At 33.7% G+C, this 21,902-nt stretch overlaps 2 protein-coding genes across 2 annotated transcripts; one reads left to right on the top strand and one right to left on the bottom strand.

The window, feature by feature from the left end:
• Window positions 1–2,226: 2,226 nt before the first annotated feature.
• Window positions 2,227–6,529, bottom strand: LOC132756079 (sulfotransferase 4A1-like). Its single transcript, XM_060747064.1, has 6 exons — window positions 6,289–6,529; window positions 5,643–5,771; window positions 4,265–4,486; window positions 3,621–3,715; window positions 2,833–3,016; window positions 2,227–2,589 (listed from the first exon to the last, which is right to left on the bottom strand). Exons 1-6 carry the CDS (start codon window positions 6,443–6,445, stop codon window positions 2,486–2,488), a joined length of 891 nt encoding a protein of 296 aa, XP_060603047.1. The 5' UTR covers window positions 6,446–6,529; the 3' UTR covers window positions 2,227–2,485.
• A 2,196-nt stretch (window positions 6,530–8,725) lies between these two features.
• Window positions 8,726–21,195, top strand: LOC132756082 (UPF0489 protein C5orf22-like). The gene is made up of 7 exons (XM_060747067.1): window positions 8,726–8,878; window positions 10,111–10,256; window positions 16,564–16,713; window positions 16,979–17,573; window positions 18,084–18,187; window positions 19,658–19,864; window positions 20,584–21,195. The coding sequence occupies exons 1-7, from the start codon at window positions 8,819–8,821 to the stop codon at window positions 20,717–20,719; spliced, it is 1,398 nt and encodes a 465-aa protein (XP_060603050.1). The 5' UTR covers window positions 8,726–8,818; the 3' UTR covers window positions 20,720–21,195.
• The last annotated feature ends 707 nt before the right edge of the window (window positions 21,196–21,902 follow it).

The following is a 21,902-nucleotide window of genomic DNA, read 5'->3' as shown; positions in this document are numbered from 1 at the left end:
AGTCTTCAATCTATGAGTATGATCTTTATTTAGAGTAATGTGTGTCTGATGATCCAACAAGAGCTGTCGATAACAGCTTGCTCGACTATTCTAAGTGCTTGATAGTAAAACAAAAGCCTGGGTGATGTAGACTGTTCCGAGTTTAATCAGAGCCATAATATTGTCAAAATCAATGTTATGAACCTTTGACAGTGACCTCCGATCTGCTCTCAAATAAGTCTGTGAAGTTTCATCCAATTTCATTCAGCACTTTTAAAATTTGGACATACCAACTTGCACGCAAATATTTACCCCAAAAGAGTGACGCCGACTTCTTGGGGAGTACAATAGTAATGGTACCATTGCAAAGTTATGGTAGACCAGAACATTTACGGTGATCAGAAAAATTAAAATAGTAAAATAAAGTCAGAATCACGATAAAACTAGAAATGTGTCCATAGGACACGGATGCCCCCACACGCCACTGTTCTGTCAATCTTATGACTCTAGGTCAAATATTTTTTGGACAACATGTGCCACAAGTTGAAAACTAAAAATCAACAAAGGGCCATAATTCTGTTAAAATTTGGTCGCAGCAAAAATTCCTTCCTTCTACACATTAAGGTTATTCCCTGGAAGTTTCAGCAAAATCTGCCATCCAGTTTAAGAGGAGTTGCGTTCACAAAATTTCTACATGGTATATAATGAAAAAATCAACAAAGGGCCATAATTCTCTTAAATTTGGTTGCAGCGGAAATTCCTTCCTTAACTACCATCTACACATTAAGGTTGTTCATCCCTGTAAGTTTAAGCAAAATCTGCCTTCCGGTTTAAGAGGAGTTGCGTTCACAAGATTTCGGGACGTACGGACTGACTGACCGTAGGACGGACAAGTGCAACGCTATATGCTCCCACATTGTGGGGGCATAAAAATTAGCAAATTCTTCGTAATCAAATTTGTTGCAAGACATGCTACCACCAGGGCTCCGTAGCACCGTTATAAAAGGAGCTCATTTAATCAAATGTAATAATATAATGTTTACGAAAAGTCCTCACAATTGATCAAATTGCGCCTTGACGAACCATTTTTCAAAACAGATAACCTCAGAATGCCAACGGAGTTATCTAAAAAAAATATTTGATTTGATAATGTTCTCGACCTTATGATCTGATACTGGTCTAAAGTCCATTCGAAAATTAAAACTTAAATAGCTGTGGGTTAAAATATTGACTTTGAGGGGAAATTCAGGCCATAGTAGTTTTAATAAGACCATTTAAGATTACAAACAGTAAAGTTAAGTAGGACACAAGTCTCGTGTGCTCTTCATTCATTTGTTCGCCTTACTAGTCAATCATTGGATACTGGAAGTTAGTTATTTCAATGGCACTCGATATTTGCAGAAGAGATTGATAAGTTAGTCTACTAAGATAAAAGTCACCACGATCAAACGGGGTAAGTATAAGTGCACGGTGACAAGGTTTAATTTGACATATAAGACAATGTCAGTAACCAGGTCAGAAAGTCATGTTACATTTCTTTTAACAAATTAGTGTACTAGCTAGTATTTACCAATCACTATCTCAACAAATGGTGAGTGTGCATAATGTGTATGCCTTTATTATCATCGGTGTTGGACTTATCAGGTATGCTATCTGCGTTTCCGGTTTCAGATAGACTACCGGAGGACACAAGGTCAGCAAAGCAAGTTAAACTGCTTATGACCTAGGATCTAAAGTCCGATTAATAAATTAATATCATCAATTTTCTTTATAAGTGACATAATTATACAGTAGTGGAACCGGAATATTTGTAAAGATACCGGAATATTAACAGGGGTTCATGGCGACGCACATATTAGTTTACACATATTTGCGCAAAAGTCGCACACCAAAATATATGTACATTTAACTTATAAGCAAAATAAACAGATATTTATGTTTTAAAAATTCGGGGGGGGGGGGGGGGTTGCCAAAGCCGCCGAAACACGCTTATATAAGGGAAAATGTTAAAGCAATTTACAATTATCATTTAAGTAGATTTGGAACAAAAATTCATTTAAGATATAGATCTGAAACAAATGAAAACAACTTGATGCATGATTATTAGTTTAAAAACTATTTATTTCATTAATTACTTACACATACATTTATACAAACAAATCACTCTACAATCAAAAACAGAATTTAGATGGAAGTAAATCTCTCTTCTGATTTTTTTCAATTTCTCTCCACGACAATTATTGAATGATCCTTTTTCGAAGACTGAAGGAAAGAGCCGACCGAAACAATATTTTTATAAATAGATTAAGAGCATCAGCAACAGTATCTACCTCAGTCATATAATAACAAAATAAAGGTGATGTCTCCATGTCCCTCGGTGGAAATATTATTAATAACTGAAATAACTTGAACTACCAGAAACACAACAAGATTGTCATTATCGTGATGAGTTTTCAAGTATCGGAAATATAACACCTCTGACTGAATGTAAGAGTAGACACTGCTGTCAATCAAAATTGATATTTAGAGCATCGAGAGATTTCTCTATCATATTATCAATCTTCAACTGGAGATATGGTGCTATAACGTCTCTCCAACTTTCGGCTTTTCCTATGGAAAAAATAAATAATGAAACTGTGATACGTATATCACAAAAACAAAACCTCGAAAAAGAGCTAGTAAAAATATTCATAGACCATTACAATTTCTGTCAGATACTGTTAATCGTAGCACTGAGCAGTGATTGACTTATATTATTTCGTAAAAGTTTTTGTTGTTTTTTTTGTTTTGATAACACAACACAAAAAGTATCTTAACTTTTTAATTGATTAAGAACTAGTGCAGCAAATCTACCTGAATTAATGAAAGCCCCAGCAGATTTATCTGTACTCCATACTTCTTCCTGTACGGCAAAATTCACCATTCCGTTTTTTCTCATATTTTCAATATCAACATACTCAACTATCTTAGCTATGTCGTCTGCAGACAAGTCACGATTCAAGAATGAAGCTATTTTTCGAACTTCTGAAACTTTGTCCTAGAGAAATTAGAAAAATATATCCAGGGTAACTTAATGAAATATAGGTGTCTATGGATAACCAAAAATCATTTGCCCTTGCCATGCTCACGGCTTTGGCGTCTAATCCAGCCAGGGACTTGGGAGTATTTGAATAGGCTAAGAAGCTAACTATGTAAGGACGATCTGCGGTTCTCCTATAATGTCTGAAATATTGCACAGAATGACACGTATTGATAGTTTCCGAGAAAGTTGACTGTAACCTACTTGGTCGCCATATGGCTATTGCAGAGTCGATCTGACATGAAAATAAAACAAATAGATAGCTTGAAACAAACAAAATCAAATGTACGTACTTTCAATAAATATGCTCTTTACTTCCTTACACATAATACGCTTTAGAATTTGATGTTAATGCCTTTGAAATCCTGAAATTACAATATACGGTAGTTGTCTTTTCTAGCTAGGATGGACGAGTTGGTCTAGTTCCGTAGAAATGTTGCTTTAAAATATTTATAGATATCGCACACAGCTATTTTGATTTTGATGGCAAATAAAACTAAAACATCTCTGTCTGAGAAGTATACTTGTTTTAAAATCTAGGTTTGTCTCAAAATCAGTCTACCTTTATAATATCTTCATACTTGAGAATAAGAACGTTTTCATCATTTTTGTGCTCCTGGAACTCGCGTACATGAGCTGCCCATGGACTGCCGTATACTTAAAAAAACAATAACAAAAAAAAAACATAAAACAAGACAACATGCTTCGAGAGCTGGTAATAATAAAGATAATACGAGAATTATCAGCAATCTATTTTTAGAATCTTATTTATAGCATTTCGAGCACAGGATTATAAGATGCAAAAAAATGTAATCCACACTCATTTTGTTTAATCAAAGTACTTGTAATGACTTTTATTTTTCAATGTAACAATTGGTACGAATGACACAGATAATGTGCTCAATTAAATAAATAAAAAATATAATTAAAAAATACAAAAACACATGTGACCGAAGGTGAATTTCATTTAAAAGAAGTGTATCTGCAGGTGCCATTAGAAGTGTTTGTTCATATACATATAGATGAACCGTTGCGTCGATTTCGTTTCAAAACATGCATCCAATTTGTATCCGAGACTTCCAACTTTTGCACTGATGTCATTTTCCTAAAAAGGGCTTCGTAATAGCAGAACATATAATATATTATAACTGCCTTTATGTAGCAACATTCAACAAAAGCAAGAAAATCAAGACATTTTGTCAATACCTTTATCATTGACAAACATTTCAATAAATTCTTCTAACGTATCTGCCATTGGTGTCCGCAGGAACTTCAAAAGTTTGAATAAACTCACTACCACAGCTTTTGGATTTCTATATACATTTATGATTTTTCCACAGCCTCGTTTTAAATCTTCCGGAAGCAGGAAATAGTGGAAATGTGTTTTGATCAGTCTTGGGATTTTCGCCTCTTTTAATCCAGTTAGTCCTTTAGTAAGATAGATGAAATACATTGAAGTCATTTTTGTTCGTTACACGATGTCCGTTCCTGTATAGAGGATATTCAATGAGTGTAAGTTCAATACTGAATTTATTGCACGAGTTGAATAAAATTATATTATGCGAGCCTCTGGCGAGCATAATATTATTTTATTCAACGAGTGCAATAAATTCAGTAATAACTTACATGAATTTAATATTCTATTTATCACAAACCCAAAATAAAGACCGTTTAAAGTGAAATAATAGTCATTTTTCATTGACGCGCCTATAGTACAACGCTAACATTTAGCGCGTCGTTACACTATGTTTGTATAACGTTAATGACGTCACGTCAAAATATATGCACGGCCGTGCAATACCATATTTACAGAGTCGCAAAATCGGCATGGGTGTGTGATAAAGTAAAATAATATACAATGTAAGCATTTTCTCTGTTAATGGAAAACGCGTTACCGTCTATAAGGACTTTTCATATATGTTGAGAATTAAATTATATTTTGTCTGTAGTGTCAACAAATTGCTTCTGGCACTCTAAATTATTAGTCATCTGCTTTATTTGTAAATTAATTCTAATTAGGAAAAGAAACAGTCACAGCATATTCTTCACATGTTCTATTAATCAAGGCATTATACGTAGTAATTAATATATACTTAGTTACTCCAAAGCCTTCCCACCATGCAAATTATAACCCACCAAAAGGTTACACCATTTTTGGCAAATTAAAGATCATTATAACTTTATTATGTATTTTTGTTCAATCGTATTACATTTATATCACATACAAAACATCAATTGAATATATGCCAATTGCTACACACTGGAAATTAAATAAGGTCAATAGCAAAAGATACATTTCTTAAATATCATTACAGTATCTTGATCTGAAACTTTTTTATGCTAGAGGAGATTTTACTTACCAAGTCCTTTCTAGAAATGTCAATAAGAGCCCAATGCAGATCATACCTTATAAAGGGGATTTTTTGTAATTTACACTCGTATTTACCAATGCCGTTAAATGCATAAAATTTAATAAATTACATGCATATAATAGATTAAGTTCAATGTTGATTATGTAGTTTAAATGACCATCAAAAGTGTAAATGCGTAACTTTCAAACGTTAAATGAATATGAGTTCATTACCTTTGTAAAATGGTAGATCTTCATTGTAAACGTCCGCGAAAGGAAACCTCTCATCTAGCGGCTTTGTTATAGCTCCGTCAAAATCTAGCGTCTCTACAAGGTATACAATCTCTTGAACTAGAGTTGTGCCTGAAACGACAGCAAAACTTTAAATGGGTATCCTCCACTCAAGTGTCTGTGCTACGAGTTGATTGTTTATTTGTTTAATTGGGTTTTACGTCACACCGGCACAGTATAGGCCATATGACGACGTTCCAGCTTTACTGGTGGATAAAGACCTGAGGTGCCCTTTCGTGCATTATTTCAGGCATGATCGGGCACCTGTGTAGAACACCGACGTGTCGTAAGCTAGCTGGATACTACTACGATTTTAGATTTTGTGGTATATATATATATATATATATATATATACACGGGCAATATAGAAGCGAGATCCTGGACAATCGCAAAAATATCTCAGAATCAAGCTTGAGACGTCAAAATACTTTGTCTACGCTAACGTCCTGACACAGTATTCCTATACTACGACATCAATAACAAATGATCAGCCTCCATTAGAACTAAACTTTTTTGTAAATAAATAAATGAACCATTTCTACAATGGTTTGTCAAAATGCAAACAAAATATCATAAATGAAAAACTTACCCGATCTAGGGAAACTACAAACCCACACATCAGATGGCCTCCCTTTAAATGAAGTAAAGATCTCCGGTTGTGAATTATCCCACATCCAAACTCCTTTAAACTGAATGAAAGATTTGTTAAGACCAAGTGCCGAAACTCCCTTGTTTTCTTTCGCCATTATTTTGGTCACATAATATATTTGTATACTGATAACCGAGTCAATGAACCTTTGGGTAGGTGTTCCTACGTGTGAAACTATACAGTTGTGTTATCGTAGCTGAAAATATAAAATGTATAGTCACGCTATATATAACCTTTATAAATTAAGAACATAGAGTAGATCCGCTAGAAAGTAGATAATATATAGATGACTGATGTATTATAACTGAAGGATGGACATCAGAAAAAAAGAATGAAATTAAAAAACCACGACAAGAAAGACGTTAATTAATCTGCAAGAACGAGTTAATTTAGTTAGGCAATTCCGAAGGAAAATTGATCAGGTGACAGTGATGGTCGCCAATATTGTCAGATTATGTTGGTTCTTTTCTGCTTCCCGTGCATATCTGGTTTGTGGTTTGGGCATCTTTGAAAAACAACGTATTTTGCCGTCAGTTTGTAATTGAAATAAGATGCTTAACGGAACACAATGAGGTCCAAAAGAGAATTTGATTTTATTACGTTGATCAGAATGATATTCATAAAGCGCATGCAAAAAGATTATCGTATTTTTGTACTATTCTTAACTGGATTTGAGTGAAAAGCGTGCACAAAGCGTTTGCACAACGCGTTTATCAATTTCCAGTCCTTTTTTAATACAATTATAATAATAATTCTCCTGGAAAAACAGTGTGAGCGAATGATCTGAAATTTTGCAAGCAATTTATTGGTCTAGATCTAAATCAAATGGAACATTAATCTAAAGAAAAAATCCAGTCCCCTCTTGTCAAAAACTGTGGAGTAATATATGTGGCTTACGTTACAATAACAATCTATACACATGAATGTTTTGTAACTATTATAAATGCATCTTATGTTCGAATTTAATTTATTTTATATATACCGATGTATTTTATTTACTTATTTTCAAATAAAACAAAAAAGGCTTGGTACTTTGTTAAAATATCCCCATATTTTAATGTAAAACCAGTTAAAGTCAACATGCAAGCAATAAAAAACGTTCATTAATTAATAAAAAAAAATAAGAATTATGTAGTTACTGACTCATTAAGCTACAAAAGTAAGGTAACGTTATATACACAAACGATCTTGTTGTTTTTAAAACAAGAAAGACTCCCTGTACATGATATGCCCATAACTGACTCCTTAATTAATTTCGACTGAAAAATCAAACACAACTGAATTTTAGAAACTATTGAAATATCAAATAAAATAGAAACTGCTGATATATCAAATTACGATTAAATAGACTGAAATATTAAATACAACACAAAAGACTGAATAATCATTTACCATTGAAAAAAGACTGAACTAAATACAACGGAAAATACTGAAATGTTAAATATAACAGAACAATTGAAGAAGCAAATACAAAGTTAATGAAAAAAATGAAATATACAAAAACAAACAAGACTCAAATATTATGAATACAACAGAACAGACTAAAATATCAAATTTTAAACACAACAGAATAAAAACTGAAATATCCAATACAAAAGAAGAGGGAAATATTAAATACAGCAGAAAAGACTAAAATATTTTTTTAAAAAAAACTTGACAAAAATAATAAGAATAAAATAGGAAACAAAACTAATTGTACTGCAGTACCAAGTTATATTTCCTCCTAAATTTTAATTATTCTCTGGCTCAGATAACAGGAACTTAAAATTCTATCAAATGACCAATACTAACAATAATATGCAAAAATTAATACTCCCTATAAAGTATATTAAATAAAATTATTTCTGTGCTCAGAGGGCATTTACCTTTTTGTGTAAATGGAAATTAATATGAACAAAAGGATGAAACGTATTTATAAATGTCCAAAGTCATGAATTGTGGTGTTATTCAAACCTGGAACATAATTTCTTACTTAAATTAAGTCGCGGCCAGAACAGATGCATTTAAATCTAATTAAATTTTTAATGTGCTTGGTGTTCTATTCATGATCAGAATTACTCACAAGCTTTCCAAACATTACATAAATGAAAAAAGTGTTCGGAAGCTACTAACTTACTCTGTAACATATGCAACATGATATATTAAATTACATAAATAAGACATATGTTTGCATAGTTGCTTGCAAATGGCGCTAATATTTTACAAGGTAAATTACCATGTGAAGACACGGCTACTGTATGTAATTTGATTCTAAACAGTTATCAGTATGTAACTTTGTTTCATAAAATATTCAGGAATACAAGGCAATGCACAATATCAAAAGATAGTAGTCAGTCAAACCGAAGATCCGTAACGGCATATATATTCCGGTATGGAACGATATAATACGGCGTTTAGTCTATGCCAATATGTCAGCCTCCATGCTTTGTAATTTCAGCTAAATTTCAGCTCAGATATTTACAACTTTATCATGTCGACCATGAAGAGATATCCGGTTCTTCCTGTTGTAATTGAAGAAGACCATCACGATGTAATGTTATTTTCAGTTGTCATGTTATTATAGGATGATATTTCACACGCTTTATATATCGATACTGCTGTTGTAATAGACCCCTATTGAAGCTCAGGGGTGAGACACTGGACCTCACCTTGTCTCAATATCGACTGCCGATTTTACAAAATGGTATTACATAGTTGTCGGTCTTGAAGGGCATCCATGGTATATATAATGTGCAAATTGTTGGGTTTGACATCACCTTTCAATTGCTGATCATCCCTTGACAACACTCACTGTAACACAAATGTGAAATTTTTTTCAATCACAAAACGTGTTTAAATTCGAATTTCAATATGAAGTTAAAATATCCAATTTTCATGCAAGTACTGGTGAGATATTTACAGATTCAAAACATGTTAACAGCCAAGCAATGGATAGAATGTTCTGCACTCTGATATCTTTTCACATTCATAGCCAGGTTGCATATGCTTGACACTGTCTTGAGAGTAAAATTTGATGTACATTGTAGCTTATTCCAATGATCCCAAAGGTAAAGTACCAACACCTACACTGTCTGGGTGCCAACTCTATCAATGCATGATGGAATGCCAGGAACATACTGCATGTTCCTTGGACAAAAGTCTATCTGCTAGGGGTCACTTAGTGTACATGAATTTTTGGAGTAAACATGTCTTAAAAGTCTCCTCAGATATTCCAATGCCCAGAGCCTAGATATCTGATGTAGAATTACATTCTGGCCCTTCACAAAAGTTATATAAATCATACCCTGGGGTCAAAATTGGTCTTGCGCAAGTTTCACTTAGTATATAATCGACCTAAATCTAGTGGAAAACTAAAATGCCTATTGAGCTTAGATATTTGGCATGTAGCAACCTAAGGTCTTCCTCCACCAGTGCAGCTGGAAAGTCACCATATGACCTTTAATACAGTGTTGGTGCAATGTAAAACCCAATAAAAAACAAAACAAAAAAAGATAAGCACGAGGGCAAACATAATATTTTTAATTTCAGTTCTTTGTTTTCAACGGTTTTGATATCTATCATGATATGAGCAAACATTTTACTCGATACAGTTTATACTCTTTAAAGTGGTATAATGACATTTTCCTATTTTTGTTCAAATCACTGTCTTTTATATGGAACCTTTCTTTCATCTGCCTTGCATATTGCATATGTGCTGAATATAGATGAAATTAAGATCATAATGATGTGAAAAAATAAATAATTCTAAACTTTTATTATCAGGTACTTCCTCACATTTATCGTTCTATTGGCTCGAAACACCTGCCTGTAAAAGATGTCACCCTAATACACCTGGACTCACATCCAGACATGTTGAGCCCTTTAAACTTGCCAGCAGATAGTGTTTATGATAAGCAGAAAGTATTTGAGTAAGTCTAAGAAGTTTTTATATGCATTTGAACCATTTGCAATGTATAGATTTGAAAACTGATTATACTTTTTATCAAATTTTATTTATGCGAGGGATGTCCGGAAAGTTCATTTAGTTCTTCATTTTTATGCCCCCGGGCATATAGTGATTGAACCGTCCGTCCGTCCGTCTGTCCGTACGAGGTTTACCTAGAACGGCAAGTTGGATTTTTCTTAAGTTCTACCTGTACCAATGGCTTCTAAGTTTACACACTTACTAATCAATACAAAGTACACGATCTGGGCAAGTTTCATAACTCTGGCTTTCATATTTACCAAGTTAATGCCCTTTTCAGCACTTAGAAAATGAATAATTGTTAACCTAAAACGGCAAGTTGGAAATATCTTAAGTTCTATCTATACTAATGGCTTTATAATTTCCACACTTACTTATCAATACAAAGCACATGATATTGCCAAGTTATATAACTGTGTCATCCATATTTCCCAGTTATTTCCCTTTTTTATACGCCCGTTTGAAAAACGGGACGTATTATGGGAACGCCCCTGGCGGGCGGTCGGGCGGGCGGCGTCCAATTTTGTCTGGAGCATATCTCCTACATGTATGGAGGGATTTTAATGAAACTTCATAGAAATGTTCACCACTATAAGGAGCAGTGTCACGCACATGAACCAGGTCTCTAGGTCAAAGGTCAAGGTCACACTTAGAGCTCATTGAAAAATGCTTGTCCGGAGCAAAACTTCCACATGTATAGAGGGATTTCAATATTACTTGGCACAAATGTTCACCATTGTGAGGCGGAGTGTCGCGCGCAAGATTCAGGTCCTTGCGGCCAAGGTCAAGGTCACACATAGAGGTCAAAGTTCAGAAAAAAATTTGAAGATGTGTATATGGACGATTTAGTCATCATTTATTGAGGGATTGTAACACAAATGGTCATTATCAAGACTATGGCTGTGATACATATAATTTAGGTCAATATATACAAGGTCAAGGTCACTAAAGATGATGAAATATCCAGATTTTGTCCGGAGCATATCTCCTACACGCATGGAGGGATTTTAATGAAATTTCATAGAAATGTTCACCATTATGTGAAGCCATGTCACGCACATGAACTAGGTCTCTAGGTCAAAGGTCAAGGTCACACTTATAGCTCATTGAAAAACGCTTGTCCTGAGCAAAACTTCCACATGCATAGAGGGATTTCAATATAACTTGGCACAAATGTTCACCATTGTGAGGCGGAGTGTCGCGCACAAAATTCAGGTCCCTGCAGCCAAGGTCAAGGTCACACATAGAGGTCAAAGTTTAGATAAAAATATGAAGATGTGTATAGGGACGATTTAATCATCATTTATTGAGGGATTGTAACACAAATGGTCATTATCATGACTACGGCTGTGACACATGTACTTTAGGTCAATATATGCAAGGTCAAGGTCACTAAAGATGGTGAAATATCCAGATTTTGTCTGGAGCATATCTCCTACATGTATGGAAGAATTTTTATAATACTTTATGGAAATGTTCACACCATGATATGTATTGCTCCATGCATGATCCAGGTCTCCAGGTCAAAGGTCAAGGTCACACTTAGAGCTCATTGAAAAACGCTTGTCCGGAGCAAAACTTCTACATTCATAGGGGGATTTCAATATAACTTGGCACAAATGTTCACCATTGTGAGGCTGAGTGTCGCACGCAAAATTCAGATCCCTGCGACCAAAGTCAAGGTTACACATAGAGGTCAAAGTTCAGATAAAAATTTGAAGATGTGTATAGGGACCATTTAGTCATCATTTATTGATGGATTGTAGCACAAATGGTAACTATCATGACTACAGGTGTGACACATTTAATTTAGGTTAATATTTGCAAGGTCAAGGTCACTGGAGATGATTAAATATCCAGATGTTGTCCGGAGCATATTTTCTACATGCATGGAGGAATTTTAATGTTACTTTATAGAATTGTTCACCACCATGAGACGTAGTGCCCTGCACATGAACCAAGTCTCTAGGTCAAAGGTGAAGGTCACAGTTAGAGCTCATAGAAAAACGCTTGTCTGGAGCAAAACTTCTACATGCATAGAGGGATTTCAATATAATTTGGCACAAATGTTACTCATTGTGAGGCTGAGTGCCGTGCATAAAATTCAGGTCTCTGCGACCAAGGTCAAGGTCACACATCCTGTGCATATCTTCCCTACTGATTTGTTTTAAGGTTCATTTAATTACACAGTGCCAAGAATAAAAACTTGCTTGCTAGATAACACTTATCCATAATGCCCCCATCTCCATCTAAAGCTTTCGTAAACGGGCGTATTTTGTGACTATGGCACCCTTGTTCACTTTGAAAATAGGGCCTTGTCTGGTTAACCTATTTCGGCAAGTTGAATTTATCTTAAATTTCTCCTAATTGCTTAATTTCTTTACTGATATCTTTTATATTTAGTAGGTGGATACCTTTGATGGTCCTCTAATTTTTTTTAGAGTAAGCGGTCTCTAGGGTCAAGGTCAAGGTCACTGGTTTAAAAAATAAATATAAACCTTTTTGCTCATACAGCCTTTATTTTTATGCCCCCGCCATGTAATGGCCGGGGCATATAGTGTTACCCTGTTCTGTCCTTCTGTCCTTCCGTCATTCAGTCATTCTGTCATTCAGTCATCATCAGTTTCCGTTCATTATCTTAGTAACGGTTGCACACATTCAAAATACAGGTCAAGTTCGAATTTGGTCATGGTTCGATGATTTTTGGCAGAGTTATGCCCCTTTCACTTTGAAATAATATGAAATTTTCAGTTTCCGTTCATTATCTCCCCAACGGTACAACACATTCAACTCAAATTTGACATATGGATATATCATGAGAAAATACAGGTCAAGTTTGAATTTGGTCATGGTTCGATGAATTTTGGCAGAGTTATGCCCCTTTCACTTTGAAAATAATATGAAATTTTCAGTTTCTGTTTATTATCTCCAAAACGGTACAACACATTCAACTCAAATTTGACATATGGATATATCATGAGAAAATACAGGTCAAGTTTGAATTTGGTCATGGTTCAATGATTTTTGGCAGAGTAATGCCCCTTTCACTTTGAAAATAATATGAAATTTACAGTTTCTGTTCATTATCTACCCAACAGTGTTACATATTAAACTCAAATTTGACATATGAATATGTCAAAGGAAGGCGCAGGTCAAGTTTAAATTTGGTCATGGTTCGATGATTTTTGGCAGAGTTATGTCCCTTTCACTTTGAAAATAATATAGATACATCTTAGGAATACGCAGTTTAAGTTTGAATTTGGTCATGGTTCAATGATTTTGGACAAACTTATCTTTCTTGAATGTTGGAAAAATTTTGAACTTTCAGTTTCAGCACTCATACTTTTGTGGAAATGTATGTAGCCATTATTTTGGCTACAAATATGAAATATGCTTTTTTCAAAAGGTTAAGACTGAATAATTTCAGTGCCTTGAACATTGTATGAAAATGGTTTGTGTTAACATTGAAAAGTTTTAAGGGCTTTGAACTTAAAATTAAAAAAATAATTTGTGCAAACAAATTTGGAACTAAAATATTATAACATCTGAAATTTTGGCTGCATGCGGGGGCATCCGTGGCATGATGACACATTTCTAGTTTAGTTAATGTCTTAGTTTAATACAAACACCTCCTTCTTTGGGTGTAGTATGGGGTCATTTGGGTCAAGGTCAATGTTACCAATGTCAAGGTCACCAATGTTAAAAATAGATTTTTACATTTTTACAGATGTATTGACCTTATTCTATAGACAGATGTTATTTATAATTGACAGAAACATAAACTTTGATGGAGTTAGTTGTCAGTTGGGTCAAGGTCACCAGTGCTAAAAATAGATTTTAACACATTTGCTCATTCAGCCTTTATTAAGTGACAGATATATTTTATATTTGGTAGGAAGATAACTTGCATGGTATTCATCCTTCTGATTGGGGTAGGGATCAGTGGGTCAAGGTCACTTGTGCTAAAAATAGATTCTTACACTTTTGCCCATACAGCTTTTATTTATTGACAGTTGTATTTCATATTTGGTAGGAAGATAACTTGCATGGTATTCTTCCTTTGGATGGAGTAAGGGGTCAGTTGGGTCAAGGTCACAAGTGCTAAAAATAGATTTTTACACTTTTGCCCATACAGCCTTTATTTATTGACAGATGTATTTCATATTTGCTAGGAAGATAACTTACATGGTATTCTTCTTTTGGATAGAGTTAGGGGTCAGTTTGGTCAAGGTCACCAGTGCTCAAAATAGATTTTTACACTTTTGCCCATACAGCCTTTATTTAATGACAGATGTATTTCGTATTTGGTAGGAAAATATTTTTCAACTTCACAAGTCAGAGCAATGACTTGGCAACTTATATTTTTCACAATTACAAAATGCCATGACTTTGTCAAGCTATAAAACTTGTGTTTACAATTTCTAGGTGATTTTTCTGTCCATAACTGAGTGAATGGGTAAACATTTATGAAGTATTGCTACTGACAAGAATCTGAGCCGGGGGCATTTGTGTTTAACAAACACGTTCTTGTTTATTATATAACAATACATACGTTGTACGAATTTTGTCAGCAAAAATATACATATCTAGCAAACACATTCATCAAAAATTACTGAACTGTGACTAACGTTTGTATTCTGACAGTAATTACATACAACATATATATATCATGATGAAGCACTTTGACAACGTCAACGGCGTCAAATTAACTTCATGTTTACCCGCTTTTCAATTTCTTCCGATTTCAATTTCTTCCGATTTCAACAGCCATGGTACATGTCTGGTGTATTCTTAATATATGTTGTGTTGCTTTTACTTTAAGAATTTCATATTTAAAATTATTATTTAAAAACAAAAATGTCACTGGTTCCCATACTGTGTGTGAGATGTCTGTCTATTTCAAAGGTTGTTGTAACACAATATACGATATCTCGCCCATGCTACCTTTACGCGTCTGGGGCGTTTCTTATACGATATACTGCCATCGCCGCTTCTTAATCTTGTTTGACATTTAAACACAAGTTGCCTTTAACATTTTACGGTTGGTTTTGTTTTTAAAGTAAAGATTAAAATCTCAGCTGGTGCCATATTAGTGTTGCTATGTAGTTAAATATCATTAGGTTGCTCCGTCCATAAATTCAACGGCATTTTTGCAACACAAAATTTATACACCTTCATTGCCTATAATCGTCGTTAACAAGCTGTTTATTTGTGTATGACGTCATAATTTTCACTAAATATCATGTATTAGTATCTCATGATGTCACACAATTAAAACGAGAGTTAGCGTTAAAATTACAACTTTTAGCAACTTATTACTCAAGTAGCTATCGACATGAAATCAAAGTGCTCCGTGATTCGTTGATAATGTTGCCATGGTGATCTGCGCTTTGCAAATAGTACTGTTATGGTGTTTTTTAATTTAGAAATATGTAGCAAATAAATACTTTAGCAAAACATTCAAACTTCATATTGATAATGTCTGTTTATAGTAATTTAATAGTCTTGTCTACGAACTTTCCGGACAACCCTCGTAGTAAGCATTTTACCAGCTTATTTGTATTACAATAATTAGTACTCATTTTAGTAACATTTTGGATAATTGGCTAGTGTGATTACTACTGTCCACTATGTGTTTCATGTCTCAGGGCCCTCATTTTAGAGCTGAATGTCCCTCATTTTTTCTGTTTATTTTTTTTTTTTAAAAATCCTTTTTTTTACCTTGTCTGTTTGGATGAAAGATAAGCTTGATTATGAATGCAAAAACTTTACTATAGCCCATTACTCGAACACTTCAAAAGTAATCAACATGAAACTTTGAATACTTTCTTAAGCCTTGTCATGACAAGGTACATTTGTTAGAGAAAATGCGTGATACTGAAAGCTATATTAATGGAACCCCTTTTTAACTTAGAATTTTTATTAAAATTGCAAAATTGCCATTGACAGACACTGCCCATGGTGTTCTTGTATTTTTCCTTACTTTATCTGCTTAAAGCAGGAAACCCTTAACGATAATCTTATTGAAATATGCTTATTGCAAAATGGAATACATAATGCTTAACATTATGAGGAGTGTTGCTGTTAGACAAAATTCCTCTTTTTCTTCAAAACAATGCAAAATTCTCCTTCCTAAGGACCCCAGACCCTAATACCCAATTGTAGGATTCAAGCTTATTATAATTTTTAACTTCTGACCGGTCTCCAATCCCAGTAATATATTTTTATGTTTTATGTTGCTATCTGTTAAGGTCATTGAGCATCGAGAATTGGATATTACCAGCAGTTTATGCAGGACACATCTCTCACGTTTTATGGATAAAGCCGCCATGGTGCTCTCAGGTTGAGGATAAACAACTGCAGTTCTTTGTTGGGAAATGTCCAAAAACTGGAACAATAAGGTACCTTATTTTACTTCTTACTTAAACATCCACAATTGTGAATACTTCTAGTTTTAAACATAATACATTGAAAATTTTCTAATTTATAATGTAGGTTTGTAGGTTTACTATATGATACTAAAGGCCAGTATTTTGTATTTTTCTACCATTGAAAAATATGTTATATTTTCGCAAGATTATGATTAATGCAGTACAATTTGTAGAATAATTTTTAAGAAACAAAAATTTGTAATCGGTTAAAGGGCATTTTCTGTGTTATTTTAAGGACAACTTGTACTGAGAGTTACTTCGTTAGCGAGACATTGTATGTACCAGAGAGTCAGCTTCTAAACAAACAACTACTAACCTTTTCTATATTCACACTGAAACCAACAGACTGGGTTGATAATGAAGAGGTTAATGAGGTCAAAAAACACTCAAATGAACATAAACTAGATACCCAAACGAGAACAACAAAAGCTCAAGAATATTGTGATGGTGTACATAGTGATACTGGTACGGACAACAAACCGAGTGGGATGAAAAGGCAAAATAGTGATGAAAACATAAATAACAGTGCTCAATTTCCAGAACATTTAGGCAAAGATTTAGATAATAAATCAAAACGGCAAAAATGTGACAGCAGTGAAAAAAGTGAACATGGTGCTGCAAATGCAGATAAAGGGAAGCAATTCTGCTCACCTTCGACAAACAGCTTATCAGAGTTAGCTTCCCTTTTAAAGGGACAGAACTATGTGTTAGATATAGATTTAGATTTTTATTCCACAATGAATCCATTCAGAAATATGTATGGAGACAAACAGTATGATATTCTTCAGGAGCTGTATAAATTTGAAAAACCAGCTACTGATTCACAAAAGGTTTGTATATAATATCACCCTACTTTATTGAATTTGTTTCTGAAATGATTTTAGCTTATAAGTCTCACTGGTGTTGAAAGATAGAAACTGCAGTGTTCCAGTTAACATCCAGTTATTTGCCATACATCATTGATTTTTATGCCCCAGCTCTCAGTCTTTATACTGACAACACAGCGGAATGTGAATCTTGACAGAATAATGGCCCTTTTTGAATCTCTACACTATCCCAGCTTTTGTTTTACTATCAAGCACAGCTGCACTGAGAAAAGGTTACGTAGAGTGTGCTGTCCTACTGACAGATCTTGGTTTTTATGGGGGGAGGGGTTTCACAAGTTACCAGAAATTTCTGAAAATAATCGGTAAGCATCTGAAAGCAGAACAACAAGAATCAATGTTATTTGTTTTTAAAAGCCATTTTTGTATCAAATTTATTGGGAAAAGTTTTTAAACTGATTATTTCAGTATTTTATATAAGACATTGAAACATGTGTTTTGGTATATTTTATATAGGATGTTGAAAAATGTGTATCAAACAGACAGAAACAATTAGATGACTTAAAGCAGGTGTTTTCTTTTCTAGAGAAAGATGAAAAAGCAGAAATCAAACATTCCAGGTACTGTATGTGTAGAAATATTTGCGGGCTTCAAATTTTCGCGATCTTCGCGGTGACATTCGATCCGCGAATTCATGTTCAGCGCGAATATTTCTACACCAATAATTTCTTAATAGTCATGTTTTCGCGCATCTTTTAAACAATGTATATCAGTGTGTTCACGGCTGCTATAAGTCTGGTATCCGTGGCGCTTTTAAAGAGTGATTTTACTGTTCTGCTCTGTATATAAATCAGTTTGCTAGTGTATTATCGTTTGACTGATATGATTATTCTGATTCTTGTATAAGTATACACATGCTTGAACAATACCATTGCATCACGCTATTTATTTCATAGTCAATGTTATAAATGTCTTTATATCTGATCAGATTATATTTTGTTGTTGTAAAAAAACAATACAAATAACACAAACATTAACGATTTTGACTGATGAAAACATGGAAAACAAAACACACTCACATTCCGTGCTGTTTAAAACTATGAAAAATCACGCACGTTAACGGACATTCTTTTGTTTGCCATAATCTGTCCCCTAGACAAATTGAATGTCTTTGTTCTGTACAATAGCGTATTGTTTGACATCAGGTGTTGAAAATAACTGTGAAGTCCCACAATGATTACAGTAAAAAGTATGTTACATGAAGGAAGACTTCTTGCGAAAACCATATTGCCTAATCGTCAAAGAGTAATTTTTTAACCTGATCGGTGTACGCGAATTTATGATTTTCAGCAGTCACCTCCGCGAATTCAAAATAGCGCGAATAATTGTATAGACCCCCAAAATGGACCTTTCCGCGAAAATTTGCTTCCGCGAATTTAAATACATATACAGTATTTAATCATAGTTGAAGCCTTATTTTAGTCTAGTACTTGATATGAAAATGTTAGGGTCTCTGTGGTCCAGAGGTTTAATAACTCGTCTTTAAATCAATTGCCCTTCTCTTCTGTGGGTTGCCTAGCTGGGACTTTGGTATCATTCAGATTGTTGGTTTTACTGCTTGTACATGAAATAAGGCATGAATGAGCCCTTTCTTCCATTAGTAAAGCTTGAAAGGCTAATTTCACAGTGTATGATTATACAATTCATGTAGGTATATTTTTGTATGGCTTAACTGAAAATTCTACATCATTCAGGCTAAGCACTGAGCAATGGTGTCCCACCGACAGCTCTTGTAATTATTGTGATCATTTTTCTCCTGCATTAGGGTGAATTTATTTTTCTCCTCTGCAGCAATTAATGATCATAATTATCTGCAATATGGTGCTTTGTATGTAATGAAATTAAAATTCTCTAAAAGTGGCAATGATCACTGATTACAGTCTATGTTAAAAATGATGGATTATTGGGTTGAATGATTTTTTTTTCATTGTACCCCTTTACAATTACTACATGCTGACCTCACTGTAATCTTTTTTTATGTTATCCTTTTTTATATAAGTATATAATATCAATATAATATTATTTTGCAGGGCTGAACTTATACGGACATTAATTTCAGATTTAAAGGCTACAGGTTCAAAGATAGATTACGAGCTGTTACACGAGGCAGGTTGCACATGTGACGATACAGAGTTACCTCATCATATCAGCTCTAACTCTCAGATTACCTCCCTTGTTGACAGCACTCAAGACATGTTGTCTTATCTCCCCAAACCAACTCTCATAACAATTGCAAGGTAACACACATTTTATATCATATTGTTATACCCCATGGAAATTTTAAGTTTGGGGACATAATGGCATGTCAAAATTAAGAAAAAAGAAATTTTTTGATTGGATACATTATAACCTTATGTATGTCCATTTCTTTTTGTCATATTAAATATGTTTATTATGCATTAAAAGTAAATTTTAGAGCAGAACTCTATTAGAATAAACAATCTTATTAAAAAAATTATGAGTTGTTAGGTGTAATAAAACACATGTCAAAATATTTTTGGATTATTATAGAATTCTAATCAACATATGGTAGTGTTGGAAAATATATGTACAAAGGCCCATTATATGTTAAAAATGCTTTTATTTCTCAAAAGCTTTTTAATTTTGATGTTCTTTTATACTATCCAAAAAGTTACTCATTGGCCAATTACCTGAACCATTTTTCTTCTGTTGCTTTTTGGCAATAAGTAGAGTGACAGTGAATTAGTATTTTGTATGGATGTCAAAGTAATAGTTTTGTTTTCATTTTGCTACTTTTATGAAAGTTACTTCATATTTATCAGTACTTTCTTCCAGTATCAAGAATCTAAGATTCTTAAAAACAGTTATTTAAACATTATAAAATTCATGTTTACACTTTTTAAGAAGTAAAAATTAATTTATTTCTGCGGCATAATGTAGCTATAAACTAAATTTTTGTTATGTATACTCATTTTGTATTTCAAATGAATTTCAGGTCCAGCTCGGATGACTATTGTCCACCTAATCAAGTTGATATGATACAAGACAGTGTTCTCACCATGTTACAGGAACTTTATTTAGAAATCTCAGTCAATATGGCTTATAAAGACACTGATGAAGATGATGTGTGATGATAAGTTAAATAGACATTGGCCCCCTAGGACATTTGCACCCTGCTGTATAAGTGAATCACTGGACATTTACCTTGCCCACTCCCTGTCCTAATGAAAATGTAAAGGTGGATATTTGCATTTACCTGCCCCACTCACATATTGGAAATTTGCTTAATGAAAATTAAAAGCATATGTATAAATTATACTGCATTTATTTCAATAATAGTGCATTGATTGTTCAACTTGCATTTTTTTATTAAAACATAACCTAAAGACTGCATTTGACATTCATTTAGAAAATTTCCAAACTGGGTGGAAAGTATCCACCTTTACTTTTCCACCAAGGCGAGTGGGTGGGTAAATGTCAAATGATGCAGTTTAATATTGGGGGCAAATATCCCCGAGCTATCGGGCTGTTAAAAAAATATAGGAACTGTATTTCTATTTTGTTAAAAAGTGTTACTTTTTTTAATAAAAGTTTGATGTGAAACTTACTTTCTCATTCATATTTTAACGTCTTCATTTGCAAGTTCAGATATTTTTGTTATATTCAGCTTGGTAGACTCATTGTGGCTTTTGTTTTACAAATCAAACCTTGAGAATAGTCACAGAGATACATTATGTAACGGTTTATTTACATGTATATATATAATCTTTATTTAATAGGACATGCTATTTCTAGATAACTTTTAAAAGATTTGATGCATAATCAGAATTTTTTTTAAGAAGTTTTGCTGCCATGGATCTTATACATTTGTATATGTGAATCAAAAGAAGTGAATAAGAAGTGTGTGTACATGTTTATAGATGTATTTATGAAAACATACAAATATGTGTGAGATTTACAAACATGTGCTTCCACTGTGTAATGACTTAAGATATAAATCTCTGTTGATTACATGAATCTACCATTTTAGCAGTGAAAAATTTGACACAGGTTAGCTGCTCACAAACAGTATCACAAATACAATGTAAAACTATGTATTCTTTTGTGTAAACCAGGTCAACCAATGACTATCTATTATCCAAGTGAAGCAATTGAGTTAGCTAATCAGCTGATTTGCATAAAACTGTAAACACTGGTAAGGTCCATTTTGCCTATCATGCAAACAAGAAATTATGGTCACTTCTCAGAATTTCTTTGTTGTTGAACTTGTCACCCGCTTATCCCTCTGGAATAGTTATAAATGTTATCCAGCTA

The sequence above is a fragment of the Ruditapes philippinarum genome, unplaced genomic scaffold (assembly GCF_026571515.1).
Source record: "Ruditapes philippinarum isolate M1 unplaced genomic scaffold, ASM2657151v2 ctg6345_1_1_1_1, whole genome shotgun sequence".
In the NCBI taxonomy this organism is placed as follows: domain Eukaryota; kingdom Metazoa; phylum Mollusca; class Bivalvia; order Venerida; family Veneridae; genus Ruditapes; species Ruditapes philippinarum.
Note: the sequence above shows the minus strand (reverse complement) of the source record. Positions and strands in the feature narration are given on the sequence as shown.

Bases quoted from the DNA above. Each gene is read 5' to 3' on its own strand.
- LOC132756079 (XM_060747064.1), bottom strand. From the start codon at position 6,445: ATGGCGAAAGAAAACAAGGGAGTTTCGGCACTTGGTCTTAACAAATCT. The intron at 3,716-4,264 runs GTATTGACAAAA...TGTTTTTTTAAG, and splicing joins AATGTTTGTCAATGATAAAG to TATACGGCAGTCCATGGGCA. The intron at 3,017-3,620 runs GTAGACTGATTT...TAATTTCTCTAG, and splicing joins AGTATGAAGATATTATAAAG to GACAAAGTTTCAGAAGTTCG.
- LOC132756082 (XM_060747067.1), top strand. From the start codon at position 8,819: ATGTCGACCATGAAGAGATATCCGGTTCTTCCTGTTGTAATTGAAGAA. The intron at 8,879-10,110 runs GTAATGTTATTT...TTTTATTATCAG, and splicing joins TTGAAGAAGACCATCACGAT to GTACTTCCTCACATTTATCG. The intron at 16,714-16,978 runs GTACCTTATTTT...TGTTATTTTAAG, and splicing joins CCAAAAACTGGAACAATAAG to GACAACTTGTACTGAGAGTT.